The sequence below is a fragment of the Cinclus cinclus genome, chromosome 5, assembly GCF_963662255.1.
Source record: "Cinclus cinclus chromosome 5, bCinCin1.1, whole genome shotgun sequence".
Lineage (NCBI taxonomy): Eukaryota > Metazoa > Chordata > Aves > Passeriformes > Cinclidae > Cinclus > Cinclus cinclus.
In genome coordinates this window covers 16,530,681-16,555,640 of record NC_085050.1, presented here as the reverse complement: position 1 = coordinate 16,555,640, position 24,960 = coordinate 16,530,681, and the positions used below count along the sequence as shown (strand labels likewise).

The 24,960-nt window shown below is 35.6% G+C and overlaps 1 protein-coding gene across 3 annotated transcripts in view; it reads right to left on the bottom strand.

The window, feature by feature from the left end:
* Window positions 1-24,960, bottom strand: part of SLIT2 (slit guidance ligand 2) — a 256,368-nt gene that overhangs the window by 71,771 nt on the left and 159,637 nt on the right. For 2 of the 3 annotated variants that reach the window (XM_062493415.1, XM_062493417.1), the window contains exons 7-9: window positions 22,119-22,190; window positions 19,235-19,398; window positions 16,690-16,828 (exon numbers count right to left, since the gene is read on the bottom strand). In XM_062493415.1, coding sequence (XP_062349399.1) covers window positions 16,690-16,828; window positions 19,235-19,398; window positions 22,119-22,190 — 375 coding nt within the window. Of the gene's footprint in view, window positions 1-16,689; window positions 16,829-18,695; window positions 18,708-19,234; window positions 19,399-22,118; window positions 22,191-24,960 lie in introns of all 3 variants that reach the window. The other variant, XM_062493416.1, reaches the window with a different exon arrangement.

The window sequence follows — 24,960 nt, the reverse complement described above, 5'->3', positions numbered from 1 at the left end:
TATTCACATATAGAAATTTCCATAGTATTTTTTTATTCAGAAATGCCTAAAGATTTCTATGAAATAATTGAAATAAGCAAACCATGGGAATGGGAAGAGGAATGTTCCTACAGACCAAATAATAAACGTCGCTACCTGCAAAAAAAGGCAACTGTCACAGTTTAAAAGATGCACATGATTTCTTTAGATACTGTACACAAAATATTTTCTTTAAGATATAATACTGGATTTGCACTGACACTTTAAACAAGTATTTTAATTTCAACTTGTAGCTACTGTTACTGGCCATGCTTGCTTTGTATGTATAGTGACTGCAGTTGAAAATTCTGGTACTGTAAAAAGCGTGAATTTACTGATGGAAACCATTTTCCAAGAAGTTTTTGAATTTGCAGATGTTTGCATATGGGAAACCAATGCAGATAGAGACCTATGACCCAGGCAGCAATGAGTGAAAACAGACAGTGATGAGCACACTTAAAACAGAAGCTACTTCCTCACATTCCCCAGTATATCATGGCTATGGCAGTGCAAATTTCTGCCATGTGGAAATTAGGTAAGAAGCTCTTATACCAAAAAGTACGACAGGAAAAGCCATGATTATTCAAACTATGTACCATGATTACCTAATAAGCTATTTCCCTCTCTCATGCACAGGTATCAACTCTATGGTTTATGTTCATAAAGACAATGCCAAAATCTTATTAATAAAATTAATAAAAAAATCCGTAAGTTTACTGCATTATTCTAACTTATGAGGAACTTGCCTCAGAATTTAAGGTGAAAGCGCCTTTTTAAATCTAGATGCAGAAATACTGGCTTATTTTTTTCCTTTTACTCTTGTCCTTTTAACTGTCTTCTGCTTCACTTTAGTTCTGATTGAGACATATGAGTCTGTGTGTGCAAATAATAAACTCATATATTTTGCGGTAAGGTTTTTCCAAGAAAATATTCTAACAGAGGTTGTTTTCTTTTCATAAAGTTTCTCAAGAGATCACAATATAGCCATGTTTTAACTTAGCAGAATTGTTGTTGAATGGCTTATGATGTTGTTGAATAGCTTACAAGCTCCAGAAAAATCTTCTAGATCAAGAAAATCTCACTTCATCACAACTGTTTTCATCCTTTTAAGGAAAATGTTGTCACCTTGCTGTAGATTTCAGGTGTACTTTAAACACTGAAGGGAATCCCATGGCACAAGATGGAAAACTCTTTCCATGAACATGATGCTCATTCACACTCTTTTCCTGACTGAAGACTTTTGGACCCATGAAACACATTTTACATCAGACTGGGAATGCTGACCAGGATGCAAAAGCAACATGATCACTTCTATCCTATACACTTGGCCAGATGCAGAAGGCAAACACCTGGATAAGCAAAAACTTGCTGAAGTGAAGGCCAACACCAAATTAGGGCACACCCAAGTATATTTTGTTCTTACATTAAAACTGTAGCTTAGTTCCCCCACAAAATAAAGATTAGGTGTGGTTATCACCTAAGATAGTTTTTCCACTCAGGTGGCTAACTCAAGGAGAGGTAAATCCTCCACGTAATAAAACTTCCTCATTTTAGTAACTGGAAGGAGTTGAGCAACCAAATTAACCCAGCCATGAAGAGCATGGTTGCCATCCATCCATTCCTGTTACACACTCTGTTTGGCAGCAAGCAACTGCTTAACCTGACATTGATCAGATGTGGAGCTCTGAAAACCAGCCAAAGAATTATCTTGCACAGCGAAACACATAAGGCATATGCAGAGGACTGGGAAGGAGAAGGGTGTTAAAAGGACAGGGAAGGATTAGGCCATAATAGAGAGGAGGTCTTGGATTGCCAGAGAGGGAAAAATGCTTCTGGGTATATGGGAAAGAGAAATTGCAGTAGCAATGCTCCCACATGAGGCTGTCACAAGCCTCATTTATAAAAGCTGCTTATTAGTGCAAGACTTAGAGATTCGTAACCTAGCGCTGGAGGGGCTCCAGCCTACATTCACAGATCTTTAACCATATAACGACCTTAACTAGGTAGGGTAAGGCATGCAACTCAAGGTCTAGCATTAAATTAGGACACAATGTATTTTCCAGTTTACTCTACATTAGGGCACAATGCATTTTCCAGTTTATTCTCTTAATTGAAAATACATATTAATTCTATAAACTGAAGTACCTTACAGGATCCATGTAGGCCATTTCTCATGAGCAGACAGAATAGCAGATTTAATTTACTGCTGTCCAATTTGGCTACAAATTATGTGGGTCCAAAACTCAAAGAAGTCTTCCTACAGCATATTTCTGAGAGGTAATTTCCTACCAATTCTAGCACCAATTCACTGGTGCATATAAAGAAGAACTTTATGTCAAATTTAGCTAAAATTTCCTTTTAGTGAGATTTACTTTCTTGCAGACAGAATGTGCAGTGCTTGGGTATATTTACAAGCTCTTCTGGATAAAGGATTTGTTTTAGTAGGATCATCTAAGTATGTCCTAACTTAAGGTGAAGTATAGACACTGAAACACATCACATTTTAGAAAATGAGATTAACATAAAACAGGAAGAATAAGATTATATAAATACAGAAGAAAAATCTTTTCTACCCCACTTTGTCTGTAAAGAAAGAAAACCGAATCCACATTTTCAAGCTTTGTTATCCTCTAATTTTCTGCTTTATCTTCATAGAATCAGCTGAATTTCACAGAGTGCAAATTTGTATCCACTATTACAGAGAAAATCTAATTAGATATATTCCCGAGTCACAAAGTACAGATAGACTAATATCTAAAGGAAATTTGCATTCTACTGATAAAACCCGTAGTAATTAAAAACTCCTTTATATTAATGTCCTATATTAAGTGAAACATTTTAGATTCTGGAATAGGATGGGTTGTAGTTATCGATTACTGAAAAAGCCAGCCATTAAGTGCTTGCAAATGGCTTAGCCAGAAGTAGTACTATATCACCAAAGAACCAAAAAAAACCCAAACAAACAAAAAAACCCCAAAACAAAACAAAAAACTTTCCAGTGTTTTCCCATTAAATTTATATTAAATTTTGTTCACAACAACTTTCAAAGTTATTCCAGAAGTAATTTTTTTTTTTTATAAATGAACATCTATGTATCATAAGCAGTGCCTTGGTGGTTTCTTTTTCAAAAGTCACAGTCAATTTTAGTAGCATATTTAATAAACTAAGATAATGGAGCAAGACAGTTAAGTACAATCTTCATCAAAGCTTGCATTGCCCCATGTAAAAAAAGTACTCTGCCCACCACCACACAAACACTAATTAATGCTTTTAATATTAAGCCTCCATCTCCTTTTAGTGTTTCACTTCAAAGAAATCCTGCATCGAAACATAAGTGTTTTACTGTCTTTTAATGCTGCCAAACTAGATGAAACCTTTTTTGAAGACTATTCCCTAATCACTCCTATCTAGAAAATGTACTGTGAACATTTCTCTTTGGAAATCTTTCCCCTCTGCTTATCACTGCAGACACTGTAATGTACAACCACTTACTGTTTGAAGAAACAAAGGTGCTTCTGCAGTTGTGACTTCCAACCTAATCAAATCAAATCAAAGTAGGTCCCTAGCCAGTAGACAGATTCTTCCCACATGGTCCCCAGAGAGCCCCGTGACATGTAAATCACTTGACACTTTCCAGGAGGATGCTGTTCTGCACTATAAGCCTGCAGCACACCATTACTGATTACTGCTTCCGTACTAACAGAGACAGACAATATGCTTATTTATACTGACACTTTTAAACTAGCTTATTTTTCCACTATAAAAAGTAATTTCTGTGAATGACTGCTGGACCAGGAAAGAGGGCAGACTGAGAATGGAAAACACCCTGTTCTCTACGGAATGTTTTTTACTTTAAATCATGCAGATGGGGTGCAAGACACTAAGCCCTCTGAGTAGAGAACGGTAAAAAATTATACACAGAGATGTGCTGCACCTCTGCACCTAAATGCACCTAGAGATCAGAAATGTATAAAATGCATTTTATAATACTGAAAACTACGATTAAACATCTTGCTCAAGAAAACATGAATTTTAATATGGAGGAGTAAATTAGACATATATTTTATAATTAAACAATCAGAACATAATATGTTGATAAAGATGACAGAATAGTGGCTTTAGCAGTTAATTAATTTAGACTTTTAATTCCAATATCTCCTAAATTACAAAAAGTCTTTCAAGAAAGTTGTTAAGAAATCCCAAAAGAATTTACTACAGAGAGAAAGTGTAAGCTGTGAAATGAGTCCAATGTATTGCACAGATGCTGATTATACATGGTAATAAAATCGACAGCTCTTCTTTGAATTTTCCCCATCTGCTTTTCAAGTAAATGGCAAAAACAGCTGTCAAAAAAACAAAAAATAGATTTCAGTGATCAGATTGAGTACAGCTCCTGAATCCAAAGAACTGAAACACGCAGCCATCACATCTCTCATCACATGCAACATCTCCCAGATTTTGGGTTTTCTTTTTTTGTTTGTTTTTAAAATAAGCAAACAGTAATGATCTCCCTTGCTAGAGGAATCCTTAAGGCTATTAAACAAAGTAGCATTTTTGTACTCCATAACTGCACCTCTAGAGTGCTTAAATCCACTAACTGTCACTTCTAGCCTTAGCAGCAGAAGAATTCTGTTGAAACATATGATATCATCCACATCTAACAAAACAAAAGATGTATTTTAAATGACTAAATAACTTGTATTTCTTACTTTCAGGCTCTAAGTCTGTGTATTAATAAATCTGTTTGACAGTTTCCTAAATATTTATATAAATAATCACTGTCAATGTTGCCCTAAAGCTTGCCAAACTGTTAACATCCAGTCTAAATGTTCTATCAAATATTTCCTCAGGGTATTGATTTTAAATGACAGACGACTCCTTAGTTTGCATTACATCAAGAAAGTAATAAGAATTGCAATTCAAAAGCCATTAAACAATTCATTGCGTTTATTCAAAAGCAAGCCTCAAACCTGCATTTCATTACAGAAAATGCCATCTCAGAAAATGCCATCTCATGCTCTGAACATTAGAGCATCACTAATGATGATGGGCTTGACATTCCTCCATTGTTATATGTTCAGGTTGTAGCAAAATACACCACTTGTTAAATAATTATTTGCTTAGTACTTCAGCTTCTGTCAGTGCGGATCCAGTGCAATTAGCCTGAGTCACCCAGAGTCAAGTAAGTCTCTCTAATTAGCCCATTTTTGATGAGAGTTCTTATACATCCAAACCTAGTCAAACTGTCCAGATAAGTGTTTTAAATTCACCAAAAAAAAAAAATAGATACAATCTTGCTACACTCTTGGCTCGTCATAAGTAGGGACCTGTCCACCTGTTCTAAAAGAGCAGAAACACTACCTCAAAAATCCCCCATTGTGTGAGACCAACAGGGTGACAGGAGTCCTCACCACCTGATAAATAAAAGTCTTATGCTAGAGATTTCCATAAAATTTAAAAAAATTAACTGAGAATACTTGGTTGTTTACTTTACTATGTATTTAAAAATATAACTTATGAAGAAACATTTGAATGATGACAAAACACAAAATACTGAAAAGTCAGTATCCATAGCTTCTTTTTAAATTACTTCACTCACATAATTGCTGAGGAAAAGTAATCAGCAGCAAAGAGCCATGTGTGAAAATAAAATGTAAGATTAACAACACCTTTGAAGTGTGGCACAGCTGTCAGAGATCTAGAAGGGTTTTTCTGGAAAAGTGACATGGGCCTTCTCCAGCTTCCCTTCCTGCGGTATAAAATATTCATTTATTCTATGCTTGAGTTATTTTCCTTCCCTTGGCAGCATTAGAGAGGTCCATCGAGGTGCCTCTTCTACTTAACACCCACAAGAAAATTGCACAAAGCCCTGAGAGGTGAATGTGTACATGCTGGCCAATACTGACTGCCAGTGTCTGGAAACCAGCACTGCTTTCATATGTTTCTTGTCTGGTTGTTTTGTTCTGTGTCTTTGTGCTCTCTTGACTCCTGAAATTATCTTGTTGTTTGAATTTAATTAGTTTTCAAGATAGGACACAAGGGTATGAAGAAAGCCGAGAATGTGAACAATGCCAGCACAGAACACAGCCTAAAAAGAACAGAGTAGATGTTATACGTGTAAAAACATCTGACAATGCAAATGAAAAAGCTGTTTTTTTCTGTTTTCCAAAAAGCATAAAGCCACATGATTTACAGTAATTTTCAGATTAGGAAGATATTTGAGTAAGAGCATGACAAATCATTTCTCTTGTGTGTGTTAAGCAGGCAGGATTAGCTATCCAAGTAGCAAAATCATCTATTTTTGAAACAGTCAAATGGAATATGGTTTAAGTTTTGCCCAAGAAATATTAAGGTATGAATACCAAAGATAAGTTACAGGTAATACAATGAATTCTGCATTGGTAAACTAAATATATTTAGGTGAAGAAGTTAATACCTCAACAGATTCCTTTAGCTCATTTTAATTTGTTTCACATTTATTCAGTACACTGCATTATGGTTAATGCTTTTTTTTTGTTATTTATATGTAGTTATTCTGCATTTACATGCATGTATCATATAAAAGATGTTTAAATTTTAGCAAATTTCTCAATTTTTGATTAAGTACACAAACCATATGCAGTGGACATAAACATTGTTTTAACTAAGAAACAACGACTGTCCCAAGACCACAGAAAAGCACAGCAAGAGAACTGTATTGTTGATACACAGATGAAGAATCTAGACAGAAGTCAGCAAGAGGCAAATCATTAAACCTTTCTAGTAAAATTATGGTATAGTATTATGTTTATTTTCATGCAAAGGTTTTCAATGTTTATGGCCTTGTTTCCAATATTTAACCAACTAAACAGGGTCAGGGACTTCTTTTAGTTAAGTGCTGCAGAACAGGGAAAACTTCAGTGGCAGCATATATTGATACTCAAATTTTAATTTAATGCCATCTATCCTGCAGCAGATATTTCTGTTTCATTAGGAACCTTTTTGGTCCTCCTCCATAAGCAAAGCCTCCTTATTGGAATTCTCGTGAATAAGCACATAAGCAATATATTATAACTAGTAATATTGCATCTGAAGATTATGTACTATTATTATTCAAGCCTTTGAACAAAAATAATGCATTAAATTTTTGGTTAAAACAGAAGCAAAAGCTCTAGATTCCACTGAAAATTCACTATGCCTCCTCAGTCCACTTGTGTAAATCTGGTTTTTGGTCCAATGCATTAGCTGGGACTGATCTTGAAAACATTGGTCTTAGAAACCCTAGGGAAATGAAGTAGATAAGAAAAGGTTTGAGGAAAAGGACACATGAAGAGCAGTTGAAGACAAACACATATAAGAAAAGTTAATTTTAATATCAGGACAATTATATAAAGTTGCTCAAAAGTTTTGAGTGTTAGAATAAGAGCTGAGAAAATATTAGCCAGACCACATGAATTTATTAAAGGGCATCTAGTTACTTATGTGGCTTTTAACACACTTTATTTTAATCCAGCACTTTCTGAAAATTCAAAGCCTGAGAGTTTTCTGCCTTCCTACCAACCAAAGTATGCATCACTATTCATAAGCAAATGAATGCTATAGCAATTAATTTAATTCTTCATCCATAAGTAGACGTCATCTTTTCATTTGACACATGCAAGTGAAGAGTTATTTGTGAAAATAAAGTATAAAATTAACAATATCTTTGGAGTGTGGCACAGCTGTCATCATTTGTCATGGGATCAATTAAGAAAAGATCTTGATAAAAGAGAAAAGCGTCAAAAAGAACCATAGGAATAATTAAATAATTTTTAAATACTTTATAGTGAGACCAAAGAGAGTTATGTATTTCAGTAACATCAGAAAGTTAAAATATATTTTTTAAAAAACAGAAGACACAATTACAGAGAACTCTTGCAAACCACTAAAACACAATATATTGTAAAGACCAGTGACTACGTTAACATATGCATATATAGAAAAAACTTGGAAAAACCCCTCCAGAACCTTGCTGGATGTGCAAGATTCTGGCTGATGGCTTAACTGTTTGAGAGGTAAATCACATGTATGAATTGACATTCCAAGTCCTAAGAAGATGAACGTTTTGATTTAAACTAAAAAGCAAACACAAACTAAACTCAGGAAACCAACCATCAATTTAATGCCTTGTAACTTATTGCACCCTCTTCACAGCATTCCTCATTCCTTTCAATCTGCAAAGATGCAGGGTTTGCTGTCATTTCTGTCCAGCTACGTAGACAGCCAAATCATGCTTTGAGCTGTTAAAAATAGAGAAATCTGCCTTATCACTGATGCTTCAGAGCTTTCCTGCTATGAGACTCTTTAAAATGTCTTCAATAAATGCACCTAAAGTCACCTCTCCAGGTGACTTTTCTCTGTAAAGGGTCATCCTTACAAGTAGCTTTGCATCTTGATGTAAGAATCTCTCTGTTCAATTTCTACTTATTTAAGGTTGTACCTTGGACTTTTATCTAAGGATTAATATTAAAAGACAACAGAAATGGTGAAACTGTACACATGCCAAGTGTTGCTGGGAAAGATACAGACACAGAGGTCCCAGTACTCAAATAAAATTCCTCATTTATGCAAAGCACTTCCCCAGTGTCTGCAGTGTGATCAGATCACTTTATCTTGGTTAAGTCCATCTGTCAAAATCAGTTCTGTCTAATCTCATTTCCTTTCCCCTCTTTTACTCTTCTTTTTCTTCTTTCTCTCCTTTCACTTCCTTTTTTCTCTTTTCTCTGTTAATATAATCTGAGTGTTACTGTGAGAAGCAATCCCAGGAGCTTTTAATCCTGCTTAACTTCAAACACAGCTCACAAATATGTAGTTGAATGCTTGGCATAACACACAATCATTAATCAACACTTATGAAAATAAAGTATAAGAAAGAATGAGATGGCAAGATGAAAACAAGAAGAAAAATAGCCAGAAATCAGGATGCTATGATAAGGCAAGACTGAGGGAAAAAATTAGGAAATTCATGGAAAATGTAAATAATGTTGTCATGAAACAATTGTACAGCTCCTACTTTTTGCATTCAAGCATTATAAAGCTCCATTCACATGCAACAAAACCTACCCTGAAGGCCATAGTAATAAGAAGTCAGGGGCTTTTCAGTACACTGGATTGTGAAGGTGTTCTGTTAAAATTCCTGACTCCTATTTTCATTTCACATTTTATGTGGTTTAGGGTCTTTTCTGCCTGTTACAAAGGTTTGAATTATCAATACAACTGTTCCTTATTTAACAGTGGCAATCCTCCAGTCATCCTTCCCTCCAGCAAACCCCTCTCCTCCCCAAAACACCACTGTAGTGACTGCTACCCTTCTGAACAAGAAAAAGAATTTAATTAAGCCAATCCTTTGACGAATGATTTTTTTTTAATATCAAAAAGGGAAGGAAGAATCAATTTAATTCCATGCTCTTTTCACTTAAATAATCATAATTTGTACAAATTTATGGTCATCAGTGCAGGTACTCTTTCCCCTGCTTCCCCTCCACCACCTCTTAGAAACACTTATTGCAGCTCTATTTATTTTCATTTATGCATAATATTACAGTAAGGAAAGAAGTTTTAGAACCACTTTGACAGGTTCAAGCCATGGAAGAGAAAAGAAGATCAGAAGAATATAAGAGCAGCATTTTCATGAAGATAGGTCTAGCTCATTAATGGCTTTTTTGGCCTCTTTTGAAATAAGGGCCTGTCACACCATTCTGGGATAAGGTGCCAGTACAATTACTAGAATTGCTGCTGGGTTGCTATTTGTAGGGTTTCTCACAGTCTGTTTGAACTTGTGCCAAAAAAAGTCTCTATTCGAAGGGAACCAGAATTATTTCTGCCGATCATTCTCAAAAGAATTTTCAGAAGGTGAATCCTGAAATTAAACCAAGCGAAAAGAGATTAACAGTGATGAAAAACTAAAATGTGGAAGGAATGCCTGCACAGAGGCTGAAAAATGCTATTGCCATTAGAAAGGCTATAATTTCTAGCACCAATTAAAGTAATAGTTTTGAACCTTAATGACATTTAATGTCTTCAATACATGAACTGAATTACAAAGGAGGAAAGCACTAGGTGTGTGAGGCCACTTAAGCTGGTTAAGTGCAACAGATTGAACATGCCAATGAAAGGGCATCTCCTAAAAATTTCTGTAAAAGGAGAGAGGTATAAACAAAAAATCTAAACCAACTCAAATTATGATGTTTGAGATGAATTAATGAATAATTTATTGTGCTTTTCTTAAGTCAATGAAAAAAGGCTGAAGTAAGGCATACTAAATAACAAAAATTGGAAGAGCAGTCATATTATTTATGTTATTTATGGGCACTGTAATTTTCCTCACAATGTTACAATACAGACATTAAAATAACAGGTCTATAGACACTTTTTAAGTTCCAAATGTGTTTCCTGCAGGTCACTCATGGTATGAAATCTATTCTTTTGAAGTAGAGGCAAAGGTACCTCTGTACACCCTTTTAATTTTTGTGCTTTCTGTAGAATTCATAGGTGCATTAGAACTGGAGGAGTTTTGGTACTCAACCAATTTTTTTCTAAATACATATGGAAAATGAAATATTTCTTTATCCAATCAATGTGATAATACTGGAGAAATCCTAAAAAAGAAAAGTTTAGGTATTCTTATTCAGCTGTCAGTGACTTTATTTAGATAATAAAGAGGGGATTAATTTTGGAGAAAGGGTGTAACTGGTACACATACAATTGTACTAAGTCAATACAGATTAAGAATTATATTTACTGAGATGCTGAATACTTAATTTTGCTCCAAGCTTTATCAAACAGAAGGAAAAAACAGAGGACAACCACAGGTATTTTTCTTTTTCCATTTTCACTGGCAGCTACTTGGAGATAAGCAGTCCTGTTTCTGAAGGCATCTTCCCAAAGGCACTTGGCAGACAATACACTGCCTTCGTGCAGCAGGAATTGCTGCTTTCAGCCAAGTGACTTCTGTACCAACAGAGAAGTCAGACAGAGAGTATGACAAAATCGGCTCATCAACACCCTGACAGTCACCAGTAAATCTGACTACACTGAAATGAAACAGCATTTTGGCAACTGGCTCTGCCTCCTCCTGCTCCCACCATCATAGAATGGCTGCTCTTTCCTCAACCACTTCAGCTTCCAGTGCTATTTTTCTCAGTGGTTTAGGCTATCGCACCAAAGTCAGAGACAGAGAGGCTGCGGTGCAGTCCAAGCACATGGTCTCCTTGCCAGCTCTGCTGCAGAGGCAGTAGCCATCACCCTGAGAACGCAGCTCCTAATGTTTTAAAACAACATTCTAAGTCAGTAGAGCTATCGAGGCAATATCAAAGCCACAACATCAGTATTAGACTAAAGAGAAGGCTTTTTCTTGTAGTTTTCCACAGAGAGCTAACTCAGAGCTTCAACATCCAAAATTTTACTCAGTGGAAACTGACAATGTATAATACTTAAGAAGTTCAATATTCCATTTAAAGTTTTGGGTTTTTTTTAGCCACTATTTACATACAAGTTAATTTATCAAACCTCTAGGGGGAACAAAAAAGCATACAATTGTCAACATGGAATATACACCTTAAACCTGTGATTTCATTATATTTATCAAAAGGACAGAGAATAGCAACATTATTAATACTGCTTGTTTTTATACAACATTGTCCCAAGCAGACTCACAACGTAATAAATTCAAAATATTCTTATGCAGAATCAGATCAGCAACATTTTTTTTCAAAAAAAGTTAAGAAATCAGTGTTTCACAGGGTACTGAGGAGCTGATGGAGGTCAAGGTTTCCATAGAGAGAAAAAACAGCATAAATGGACAGAGAACTTGGCAAAGTATCACAGAACCATGAGCATGTGTTGAAGATAAACCTCAAAAGAGCCTCAAGAAAAAAAGTGGAATTATGGATCTTTTAAAAGTAAATATGGATTATATTCTTACTTAAAATAACCTGCACTCCTTATAAGAACAATTAAGTAACAGGCAGAAATGGGTGGAATAATAAAATCTCACAAAAATAAGTTGTGAGATTTTAAACACCTCTGTAAAGGAGGTTTGACAATAAAGTTTAACATCAGCTTCACAGGAAAACATTATTTATATGAGATACAATAAAGAAAAGACGAAAGGGTGGAAAGATGTAAGGACCAGAGGTGTTTGTGTACCACGAAGTTGGCTGAATCACAATATGACAATATAGTGCTTCTTAGCACTGGATTCCTCAAATGCAGCTCATAAAGACAGGACAGAGGGCAGAGAAACATGTTCAGAGTAAGGCAATCTGAAAGTATTGTGGATTTTCTAACATCCCTATCAATAAAGTAGGAAATGTTCAGATGAAAATGCAGAAAAAGATTGGCAAAAAAGAACTATTGAAAAGATTGGACAATATTTGGTGCAGGTAAATTAGAAGTACAGAGCTAATTTTCTTGCAGTGTGCACAGGAAACTGGTTTTATTATAAAGATGAGTGAATAAATAATAATTTGGCTGTTAAAGCCTGTACATCCTTCATAAAACAAGAGGGAGCCAGCACATTTCTCTTTCCCCATCTCGCTGAGAACTGGGGGGGCTCTTGCCAAACATGTGCTTAAAATGGTGATTAAGGTAATGAAGTCATGTGTGTGGGAACTACATAGCAATGGTGGAAATACAGTGCTCACTGCACCCTCTGCCTCGTGCTCAGCAGCTCCCCAGCATCCCTAATGCTGCCATGACAGCATGGGATCATCTCTTCAAGTGTTTACTGTCAGCTACCATCTTGGCATACTGACAAGTATTATCGCCTAGGAAATAAAGTGAAAAAACAGATAATTTTGTGGGATACAATCATTCTTTTCAATCTAATCTCAAGGGGTTACTATAAGCAACAGTTGCAGAGGACTTCTTTAAAAAATGAAGCTTTAAAACACTTATTGTATGGTAACAATACTGGAATGTCACAATCTTCCTACAAGTTAAATTTAGTTAAAAGCAGAGAGGACTGAAGTCTTTCATAGAGCAGCTTTTACATATGACAACCTGATCAATGTTAGAAAAGTCTGTAGATGTGATAACAGGATTACATTTACCAACTTTTTGTTCCTGACAAAATCGTAACAGCTAAAACAAAAAAAGCCTAGGACTCTGCAGGGCTAGTTCAAGTTAAAACATGGTGCAACATGTACTGGCAGTTAAATAACACAAGTGATTATTAGGTTGCAAAACAAAAATGAAAGAAAACTAAAATTCTGTTAATAAAAACCTGATGATTCATTGTCATCTGGAATATTTTGTCCAAGTCTGGTCTTTGAAGATAAAAAAAGTTACAAAACAAGTAATTCAGAAAAATAAGAGGAAGTTAATTAAGACATGGAAGGTTTTGGCATCCAAAAGGATTGAATGGCGTTGGAACATTAGTTCAGAGAATAGATGAATAAAGATGGCATGTAAAATAGAAGGTGACATGGCAAATTATGTATGTGACTGCATTTTCCTTCTCTCTGCAAAGACAATGGAACATTAATGAAACTTTTAAAAACTGTATTTTAAACTGGAATAGTTTGAGCAAAACCTCCTCCCTCAAAATTAATCATCTTAACATGAAGATGTAAACATAGTAGGTTTTAAAGCAGATTGGATATTTAAAAGAAAACCCTTCTTTTCCCCGAAAAGCTCTGGAAATTTTCAAGTTTCAGAGCAACCCCAACTCATAGTGGGAGCTAAGAAAATATTTGTGCTACTGGTATTTTATTTCTGAAGTTGTACTTTTCTGTTTCCAAAATATTCTTTAGGGACAACTGATGTGGACCACTGGCCAGGGTGGAGTGCTGGTTCAATCCAGTCTCAGACTTTGCTCACCTCTTTATTGGTAAAACCTTTTTCACTCCATACACCACTCATTTTCCAACCTCTTCTCTCTCTTTCTCTTTGATGCTATGAAGCTAAATACACCTCCCATACATGAGAATTATACAACTATCACTAATTGTTTACTTCACATTAAAGCAATAAGTATAGCATAATGCTTTCTCCATATAACCAGCAAAATGTATTTGTCAAAACTTTAACTCCTCTTCAACATATTGATAAGAAAGCAGAAACAATCCTGTGATTCTCAGGACATTTACTCTAATTCTTCCACTCAGTTTCCCTCAATTTCAGAGCATTTCCTTCTTTTCTTCCTGCCTGCCTTCCTTCCAGTTCTCTCCTTACCTTCCACTCAACAGGAATTCTCTCCACAATAAGGTCAGCCTACCAATGGTTCAAATCATATATTGTACCATATTTCTCTGAGTTTCTTAAATCTATCACTGCAGTTCAGTTATGTGACCACACCAACGTTCATTGGTATGCATCTGTTTAATACAAAACGATTACTACAATTTGATTTTCTAATGTTCTACCTCTTCTTCACCTCCTGAGCAAAATATTGTGATCTGCATTTTATTTAGCCAAAACTTACAACCTAGATACAACACAGACAGATAACAGATTACTCTTTATTAGTATGAACTGTATACACTGTACATAAGTATATGAGCACACATAAATATCTTTATAATGATTTATGGATTTCAGAATGAGAAAAAGCTTCACTCTGGAAACTGAATGATGTCTAGCCTAGCAGGAAACACTGAGCACCAGGCTGCAATCTCTTAAATGCTTAGCCAAACACCGAAGGTGTTATTACATGGTTACTTTACTCTCCAGGACAATAAAGTGCTGAAGAACACATAATTCTGTGCTTAAAACTCAAGACCATTTCTTACCCATCTAATTAAAATAGAGCGGTAAAGAAGACAGTCTTCAGTGTCTGTAACCCAGTGGTTAGCACCAGGAATATAGTGAGGAATATTTGACATGGACTTCCTATTTCTTTCTCGCAATATTTTTCCTCTATGCACATAGAGGCACTTATGCAATTAAAATGTCTATATACAGCACGTTAAATAAAAAAGCACATTAAAGAAAAAAATTCTGTATAGCCTTCCCGGCTACTGTGAATGAATTTTATGAAAGAGTCACTTTATTTGCAAGCAGAGAGATTTTTCTGAGTGGTGAAAGGTAGAAGTGTTTGTATTATTCAGCTGAATGACTGTATTGGATCACATAGGGTCAGCCGGGTCAGTATTAACAACAGTGACAATGAACTGACAGATGTGCTTATTATTCACATCCTAAGAAGAAACCATGGTAGTTCCAACCCTGTAATGTTCAAAACCACAGGTCAGATATCAACATGACAATTAAGCCCTAGTGGAGCCCTAGTTTCAAACATTCAAGATCATAATTTATCATCTAAATACTCAAAAGCTATTTATTCTGAATATTTTCTCCAACTCATTTATTTCTAGTCAGACCCCACTTACCAGGTTGTCATCACAGACACTTTCCCACCATTTCCCTGAAGGGAACTCCCAACTTCCCTTCCAAAACAGTCCCTGCCAATCCCAGAAAAAAAAATGATGTTCATGTTGTTGCACCTCTGCCTATCTTGTCAGCAAGCTCACCTTTTGCTTTTGCTGCTCACCTGCACAGATGACAATGCAGCAGTAACTTTCCTACTGTGCCCACACAACCTCTCAGCCATGTTGCTTTTGGAGACTGTGGGTCCTACAGCACCCTTGCTATGACTGCTCTCCAGTCAGGAGCTGGTAGTACCTTTTGTACATGACATGTTATGGGACACTACCAGTGTCATGCTCTTCCATACAAAGGTACCTGGTATTAACACAATGACTACATTTTACTCTTGCCTTCTCAGATTGCCCTCTGAGGATACTGCTTCAAGCAGAACAATTATTATTGGTGGCATGGACTGCTGATGCCTCTTCAGTAGGAAGTCTGATGAATAAAGCAACTGAAGGTGAGTGGCACAGTTTAACCCCAACTGGCAACTGAGCCTCACAAAGCTGTTCACCCACTACCCCACAATAGGATGGGGGAGAGAATAAGGAGGTTAAAACTGTGAAAACAAAGACAGTTTAACAGGTAAAGCAGAAGTTTCATGCAAAAAAAGCAAAGCAAAGCACAGAATTCATTTCTCACTTCCCAGGGGCAGGCAGGTTCAGCCACCTCTAGGAGAGCAGGGCTCTGCCACACATAACAGTGACTTGGGAAGACAAACACCATCACTCTGAACCTCCCACTGTTGTTGTTCTCCCCCCAGCTGTCTATGCTGTGCATGATGCCACCTGCTATAGAATATCCCTTGAGTCAGTTGGGGTCAGCTGTCCCAACTCCTGCTCTCCAGCCTCCTCTGGTGGAGTTGGGTGAAGAGCAGGAAAGGCCTTGGTTCTGTGCAAGCACTGCTCAGCAGATGAAAACATCTCTGTTTTATCAACACTATTTTCAAATCAAAAACATGGCCTCATACCAGTTACTATGAAGAAAACTAATCCTATCTCAGCCAAAAGCAGCACAGAAAGCGACCCTGCAGGGAACAGGCTTTACAGTCTGCACTGAAAAACCAATCACTTGCAGAAGTGCAAGGATTCCTAAACTCTTTTTAAACCAATTCAGAATGAAGTTTACTCATGAAATATGAGTAGTACATACAAAAATAACTCATAAGATAGCATAAAGGTCTTAAATGTTATCATACATATTTGCAATGCATAAATTTACAAAAAAAATAATACATAGGAAAAAAAACCTGTAAGTTAATGGAAAAAAAGTCAGATTACGCACATTTCAGTAATGGTTTCTGGAAGGTTTGTTGGGATCTCAGTAAGGCCTTTCCCACGACAGTCCACAATGTTGTTACTACAGGTGCATGCAGTAGGGCAGTGCAAGACACTGCAGGATGGAGCCATAAAGGACTGGTGACCTTCAAAGGAAAGCACAACATCTTACACTTGAAAAATTTAAGGCAGAACTTCTAAAACATTGTAGCCTATCAGTACTTTCAAACTGCATTTATTTAAACAGACAGTTGATATGAACATGTTGGTACAAACCAGAGAGGTGAAAGACAAATGCTCAACTGTTGTAACAGCACTACATAATTTTTCAACTTCTTTAGCAACAGCCATTCAAAATCATCTTGCTTAAGAAGACTGTGATCAGTTTTTCAGATATATTTAATTTATTGTATGTATTAAAAACTAATTACCAATTTATTTAGTTTTCAATATGTTGTATAGTGTTAGAATATGCATGTCAAGAGACATGAATAAACTTTGCTATGAGCACTGAATGTGACCTGCTAGCTTCATTCTGTTCTGCAAATATTTACTTGAATATGGTCCTTCAGTTATGTACTGCTTATAGACAATTTTGGAGCTTTCATTCATTTAATGACATTTTCATTCAGTCACACAAAAATACATAAAAGTATTCCGTATTCAAAAGTATTCAAAAGACTTCACATCTCTCACTCTGTTTTAGCTCAGCAGACTTCTTCCTCTCACAATCTGCCATTTTTACTAACTCAGGTGGCTAGTTTATATGAGTTCCCCCAATTTCGAAGTGTTCTGTGTTAAAGTCAAAATTTTTAATTGCATTTGAACTTAATCATTTAGGTATGCTTTAAAAATTAAAAACTTTATTATATTTCCCTAAAAACAGATAGACTGCACATTTTATAATCCATTAATGCACTCATTCTTCTATCAATTTAAGATACAGAACAGTTGTTTCATAATGATACAGAAAGACATAAAGGGATGAGAAAGGCATGACAACCTTTTCTTCCTTTTTTTCATTAAGTTAGAAAAAGCTAGAGACTGTTCTGATATTCCCAAGGAAAAAAGGAAACAACTTCTTGACTATGAAACCACAATTTAAGATCTCTCTCACAATATTTAATATCATATATTAATATAGGAAGGGTACACTGATAATGTAAGTTGCAGCCACGGCTGTTCCCACTTAAAACTTCATATAACAACTGTCCAAGTTCTAAATTGCTGGAAAGAATTTGAGGCCAGGTTGGACGGGGCTTTGAGCAATCTAGTCTGGTGGAAGGTGTCTCTGTCAATGGCAGGGGAATAGGAAGATGATCTTTAAGGTCTCTTCCAAGCCAAACCATTCTATGATTCTATGAAACATAATTTTACAATATAATAATTTTATTTCACATGTATGCTTGTGTTACGGAAGTATAAACAATAATCAAATCTAGTAACACACACCATTATTTTTATACTACCAGGAAGGAAATGTTTCACCTACCTTTATTGAACAAAAATACAGTGATTCAGAGAGAAAACATGGTTATTTCCCTTGCTAATAATCAGCAGTGCAATGATCAAGTTATAAGACTGTTCTTGACACCTGGGCTCTGCAGCCATAATGTTTGCATGTAAAATACATGGAAGGATCTTGTTAGGAGCCCTTTTGAATGTACATAAAGGCAGAATTAGTGGCAAGAATACTGTTAGCATTTGCCATGTGAAGGTGGCAGTGCCTTACACTTTGATGCCACAGGCTATTTTGATAAGGACAAAACATTGTGCTCTCCATAAAACTCTTTTTAAAACATAGATCTGTACAAATTTTGGCATATTTGACAATAGGCTTCTGAGGGTTTGCAGAAAATCAACCAGTAAGAGAAGCCCTGCTGAACCACTGAAAAAGACAGCAATATTGCAGCTGGTTTTTAATGTTCTTGGCAAAACTTGAAACAGGAGACAAAATTTACAGAAAATTTTCAATCTGCATGTAAAATATTTAAATAAGAAAGATAAACTTGCCTTCTTCCTCATCTAGAAGATACAAATAAAGGAAAAAAATTGAATAGAGAAAATGTGATTAGTAATGAACTGTTAGTAATTTCATTATTTTATATAAAAAAATAACCTTATGCATTAAAGCATAACATTAAAATTCAGAAAGTTACTTAGGGATTCAGAGTAATATTTTAAATGTCAGAAAATAACAAGTATATACATGTAAAGAATCCTTAGATTACTAATGGGTTTATGTTCGCATTCAGCACGTGTTCTCATTCACCTTTTATTTCATTTCCTGCGTCTCTCCCCCACAGTTATACTTTCAGAAGGCTATAAAATTTACACAAATGCAGTATTTACACAGAATTGTAAGGGACACGAGCACCCCCAGAAACACCAACAAAAACGCTCAGGTTTTTCTTAATGAGCATTCATGCTTGGATTATGCAAAAGCTGACAGAAGCCAGCATGCAGCAGGGATGGCGAGCCCCACCGACACGCTGAGGCGTCAGCAGGCGCAGCTCGAGGCAGGACTCGCGGGGTGAGCAGGTTTCTCTTACCGCTGCAGACAAACTCCCGCTTCTGGACCTCGGCCACGTTGTGGCCGCGGAGGTGGGAGGGCCCCATGCACTGCGTGTAGAGCCCCACGCGCGGCCGCTGCCGCAGCCAGTCCGACAGCCAGGCCAGGTGGCAATCGCAGTACAGGTTGTTGGAGTGAAGGCGGCTGCATGGAACGAAACACAGCAAGACCCTCCAGTTAGAAAGAACACTCAGCAACGCAGCCAGCTTGCCCAGCTCTCCCTTCAGCAAGCAACTATGCCAATTTACTAATGAAACAGTTAATGGGGAATTTTTTACATCTTTCGTTGAAAGCCTGGGAGTTACAAGTTCATAAATAAAACTATACAAGGAGCAAAATTACTTTTTAGTTGTGGCCTAATTAACTGGGAGAAAAAAAGAAGGTTTCCTAACAAATTAACTTCTCTGTAGTTTCCTGTTTCTTGTCTAAAAGACAGAAGTAAATGTACAAAAACTTGAAAGATGACATGGAACTCTTTAGTCCCCATCTCCATAAATAGTGAATAAGACAAAAATATCTCAAGAAAATCACCCTAGAGTAGTAATATTTTAATGTCAGGAAAAAGGGGTTAATAAAAGATTTTGTTTCCAATTAGATATATCTGTAAGCCTGGCCATTATTAGTCTCTATAGAAACAGCCTGAAAGGTCCCTTTAACAGGTCATACTCATTTTCTGCTGAACAAGATAGAGTAATAACTCAATATAGAGCACCTTCTTTCATATCTCTTTTCTGATTTACTCTTTAGTTGTTTAACAGCAGAAAGTGGGATTAGCTGCTTTTGGCTGCTAGGGATCTACATTTTAAGCAATTCCTGAAATTAATTAAAAGACCAAAGGGAAACAAGTGATGGAATTAAGAAAGTTGTCTCTGCTGGTGTGGTCGGACACAAAACCATGGCTCCTTGCCCAGTGGCAAAAAGCACTTTGCCATTGATAAAACATCCGACAAATGGATTCACTAAATTAGGCAAATTGCTCTTCCCTGGCTCTTACATTTTCTTAAACTACCAAAAAGGATGTCCACAGCTATACATCAAATTGTTTCCCAGAATCATCCATAACAGGGACATGCCATTTTGGTCCTTTTTAGACTATGTGCTCAATCCTAACTAAATAACTGGAAAGGAAGTGCAGGAAATTCAGAATGTAGACAAAGAGTCTAACTAATCTATTAGAAAATAAATCTGCAAAGCAACATGAAATGTGTAACCAACATAAACTAAAATATCAACCAACATTTTTCAGCCCCTAATTGACTAGAAATTAAGGGCTGTGTATTTTCCTGTACCAATTCTTGGGTGGGTGCTTTGCAAATACACCTCACTGCAAATACAGCTCACTCATTCAGCACAATCTGTGGCTGTAGGCATGAAGACCATCGCAAATCAGAAGTAATGCCACTGAAATCAATATAGTTATACAGGCATATTTTGACAGCAAATGGGATGTTTCAGCTATAATCCGGGATTCTCTGTGTCCCGTTAATTTTTGTTTATAAAATATATTTTCAGAAAATTAAATATCCTAACCGAAGAACATGTAAAGAGTGCTAATTTGATTAACTCTATTTTATGGTTCAAAATAGAAACTGTGTTTGAAAGTTTGAAAAAAGCTCAGATTGCACATTTTCAAGACTAGGGCCTGAAAGAACAGAAGGAAATTCTATTACTGAAATCTACCTGAGGTCACCAAAATCAGCACTACTGAAGTACTCTCACATTTGTCCAAGCAAGAATAGTTACAATTCTGTTACGAAATCAACAAAACTACTCACCTGTGTGAAGTTTCTTCAGTTACAAGCCATATGTTAACCCAGGTGAACAGTCCTACTGATTTCAGAACAATTATGCAACCCAACATGGGTAAAAGAAACTAGACAGGATTTTTGTAACAGTAATTCCTAAACACTAACGGCTACTCTTGAGCTCTGATAGAAACATTCCATTCATTCTTAATTCCCACTTCACTGGAAAATACGTTTAAAAATGAGTCTCTGGACTAAACCTGGTTTTGCCAGTCAACACAGTCTAGATCTATTTGTAGTCAGTATAAATATAATAAAACATAATTCCAGCCTGTATGATTTGCATACACGGTCTTTTCATTGTGCTTTGTTTTAGAAGCCTGAAATGTTCTTCTGCCAAAGTCATAACCTCTAAAAATGGGGACCTTATTGTAAATGCTGACGCAACTTTAATTATAATAGCACTACCGGATGATGCTATAATTTTATGTTACAAAGAATGTTGGCAACCCAGTTTAGTTTAATTAGGTCTGCTAGCAGTACAGTAATAAAAGCATAAAGATTTCCCATTTATCACATCTGACAGTCAATCAAAGAATCTCCAATGTTCCTAAATGAAATGTGACCCATTCAAAAGCTCAAAGTAAAACAAAATATTGACTTTCAAAAAACATCAATTTCTTTCTTTATATAGCTGTAACATGCAAGAAGAATTTCCCCTGCCCTTATCTTTTTTTGGTGAGAAGGTGAAGCTTTTCTGTGACTAAATACAGCACTATGGAAATCCCATTTGGGAAGAGGCCATGAAGTGTATTTATAGACTCATTCATTTCATATCCTAAAAAAGTTGATGGAAAAGGATACAACTTCTTTATCTCCTACACCCCACGTATAGTTTTAGGGTAATTTGTTGGGTTTACCTCTCAGAATTAGCTTCCACAGACACACACACAAACTTCACGCTCGTCAACCTCATGAGATATCAATATTTTTTTATTTGAGCTTATGCTTGCTTTGCCTGTATATGTATTTATAGATCCCTGACAAAACTTAATGGGGTAAAAAAATAAAAATATTGGACTGATAAAAATGGCAGCCAGTTTCAGGGGAACTACTCACAATGTTCTGAGTTTGGGCATATGGTTGAAACTTGCCACAGATAGTCGAGTGATGTTGTTATTGTTGAGAGTGCTGCAAAGCCAAGAAGAAGCATATTAACATTTTAAGAATTTTGTCACATTTACAAAAGCACAGCTAATGAAAGTCATGGTGTACTCTTTTTAGAGATGGGTATTAGGAAAAAACTCCATGATTTTTATATTTTTCCTCCGTGTTGAATCCCCAAATACCATGGTTTTACAATTACCAATCCTAAGTAAGAGATCACAGTAGCCTATAATTCACTCAAAAGGAGTGGAATTATTCCACCAATTATTGACAACATCTATGCCATTCAAGCCAAACTTGACATCCTGAGATAAAAAAGAGAGTCCTTGGAAAAAAATGTCTTGGTTCTAGGATACTGATTTCTCTTTCTATCTTCTGAGAGTCTGATTCTTGACAGATGATACAAGAGCTGAATGGTTTTTTTCCAAGAATTTGAGAAAATATTAACTCCAGTCTGCGCTTAGGTTTTATACAGAATGAGTTACTATAGATGATCCAGTGCTGCCTGAACAACAGGGGAGTTTCCAATAAGATAGAGTCAGGAATTATAACACTTCAGCAAACTAGCAATTTAAATTTTAGACAAGGTTTTGGGAAATTGAGATGGGAGCTAGAAATAAATCTTAGCCAATTATTTGCTACAGAGGCCCATTATGCTCAGCGCATGTAGGTTGTAAAGATTCAGAAACTTTATGAATTAACTTGCAGTTAAATATTGTCTTTAGGCTGCAAATAAAACACAAACAAGCTTGACTCCAAAAAAAGAAGCAAGCAATAGAATTTACAGATTTGACTTAGAGATTACCCTTCTGAGCAGAATGGATAATGAATTCTATGTAACGCCCACAGAAAAAAAACTTTTCCCCCTTTTCAAAGAGAAAGTATTTTCCTTTTTCCTTTTTTTTTAAGCACAAACTGTAATTGGTACCTATTTTGGACAAATTTTTCAGTACTGTCTGATCTTGAAACACAGAAAGGTAAAATCACCGCACCCTGACCAGGATCAGGCTATTTATCTCCACATTAACCAAGCAATTAATTACTGGTGTAAAGTGCAGTATTTTACCTTTGTGTGCTTACTCATTCCATGTACTAAATCTTTCCTTTGATGGGCATAAGGGATGTCCCATGTGTTCTTAGAGAGAGAATAATAAAAAAAAAGAAAAAAAAAACACCAAAAAACCCAGTAAATAGAGGAATTGTGTCCCTTTTCAAAACATAAAAAAAATAAAACAACAAAAAAGGCCAATCTGCTGGGTACATCCACACAAGGTATCTTAATGAATAAATGTCAGTAAATTGTGGCAGAGTTTTCTTACAACGTCCACATGGTAAATGATGGCTCCCACAGTTCTTCCTGCAGAACTTAGAAGATTTTAAAATCATATCTTTTCAATGAGGGGTAAGGAAATCAGCCAATATTTCCATAGCTGTTAAGGCAAATCTACACGTTTTAATTTCCAATTTCAGCTGTTTGATATTTGCCTTGCTATTTTGTATATATGAGCTATTACTTTATTTTTCCAGGGTAAAGAAAGTTAGATATAGGAATAGATATAAAGGATATATATGGAATTAAATTAGTGCTATAGCTATTTCTCTGTAATTATAAAAATGCTTAATTTCATTACAGAGATGTTATTTTAAAAAGTTGGCTCAATACTTTTACCTAAGTGTTACATGCTATAGCAAAAACTGTGATGATTGGGTTTTTTTTTCCATTTTGTAGACATTTTTCCTCCTTTTTTTAATGTCAGCATTTTATTTTACTCATAGTCTGTTTGCCAAATACAGCAGATTTCACTTTAAGAAAAAAAAAAAGGACAAAGGACAACTAACATTTCACAGAAATTCATGGGGAGGAATATTCAGAATATTTTGTATCTTCAACACTAACAGCCCCTGAAATTCTCCAATTATTTAACCAAGATATAAGACTTGTGACTTTGGAAAACATTTCAAAATCTTACTGAACAGGATTACAATCTATTTAAAAGCTTTACCTCAACCTTGAAGTTTGAAGTAATATCCACTTTCTTTGCTTAGTTAGAAGAATTGATTTCAAATGAAAACAATATGCATAGTCTTATTTTCTACTCAGTGTGTATACAGTATGGTCTGATCCACACAGCTTTCATTCTTTGAGCCATATTGTAAAGGAAGCTTAATTAGATTCAAAACCTTCAGTAGTGTTTGAAATATCTATCTCAATTTCTTAAAATGCCATGACTCTTTAAATAATTTTTATCACATAACATAATTCAAGACAGTAAACATTAAGTTGTGTATTTGAACAATGCTAATAGACCATGTATATTCATTCACAAAAATTCTAACTACTGACTTCTCAGCAGAATTACTATTTTAGAGGTTTCTTCCCTCTTTTTTCCACTCATTAAAATCAGTGTAAAAATTGTACCCCTGACCTCAACTACAAAGATGACCTTTTAAGAACACTAAAATTGCAAGCATTAAAAAATGCAGAAAACATTAGATATCTTTTTTTAAAAATAAAAATTTAACCCCTACACTTTTAAAAAAGGCTCATAATAACAAAAAACCCAAAACCAAACCATAATAAGCAGATTAAGCCATCACGGGAAAAATATTCACATACAAGAGTTCCAAACATAAAAATCTCAGAAAACATCACATTTACTGACAGAAAACTAATCATCAGCTTAGCAATTAGATGTAGTATTGAACCTACAATATATTTTTATATGGCTTTATAACAGAGAGTCAACAATAAGCTTGTTACTCTATAATTGCAAAGTAAAAATATAGTATTAAA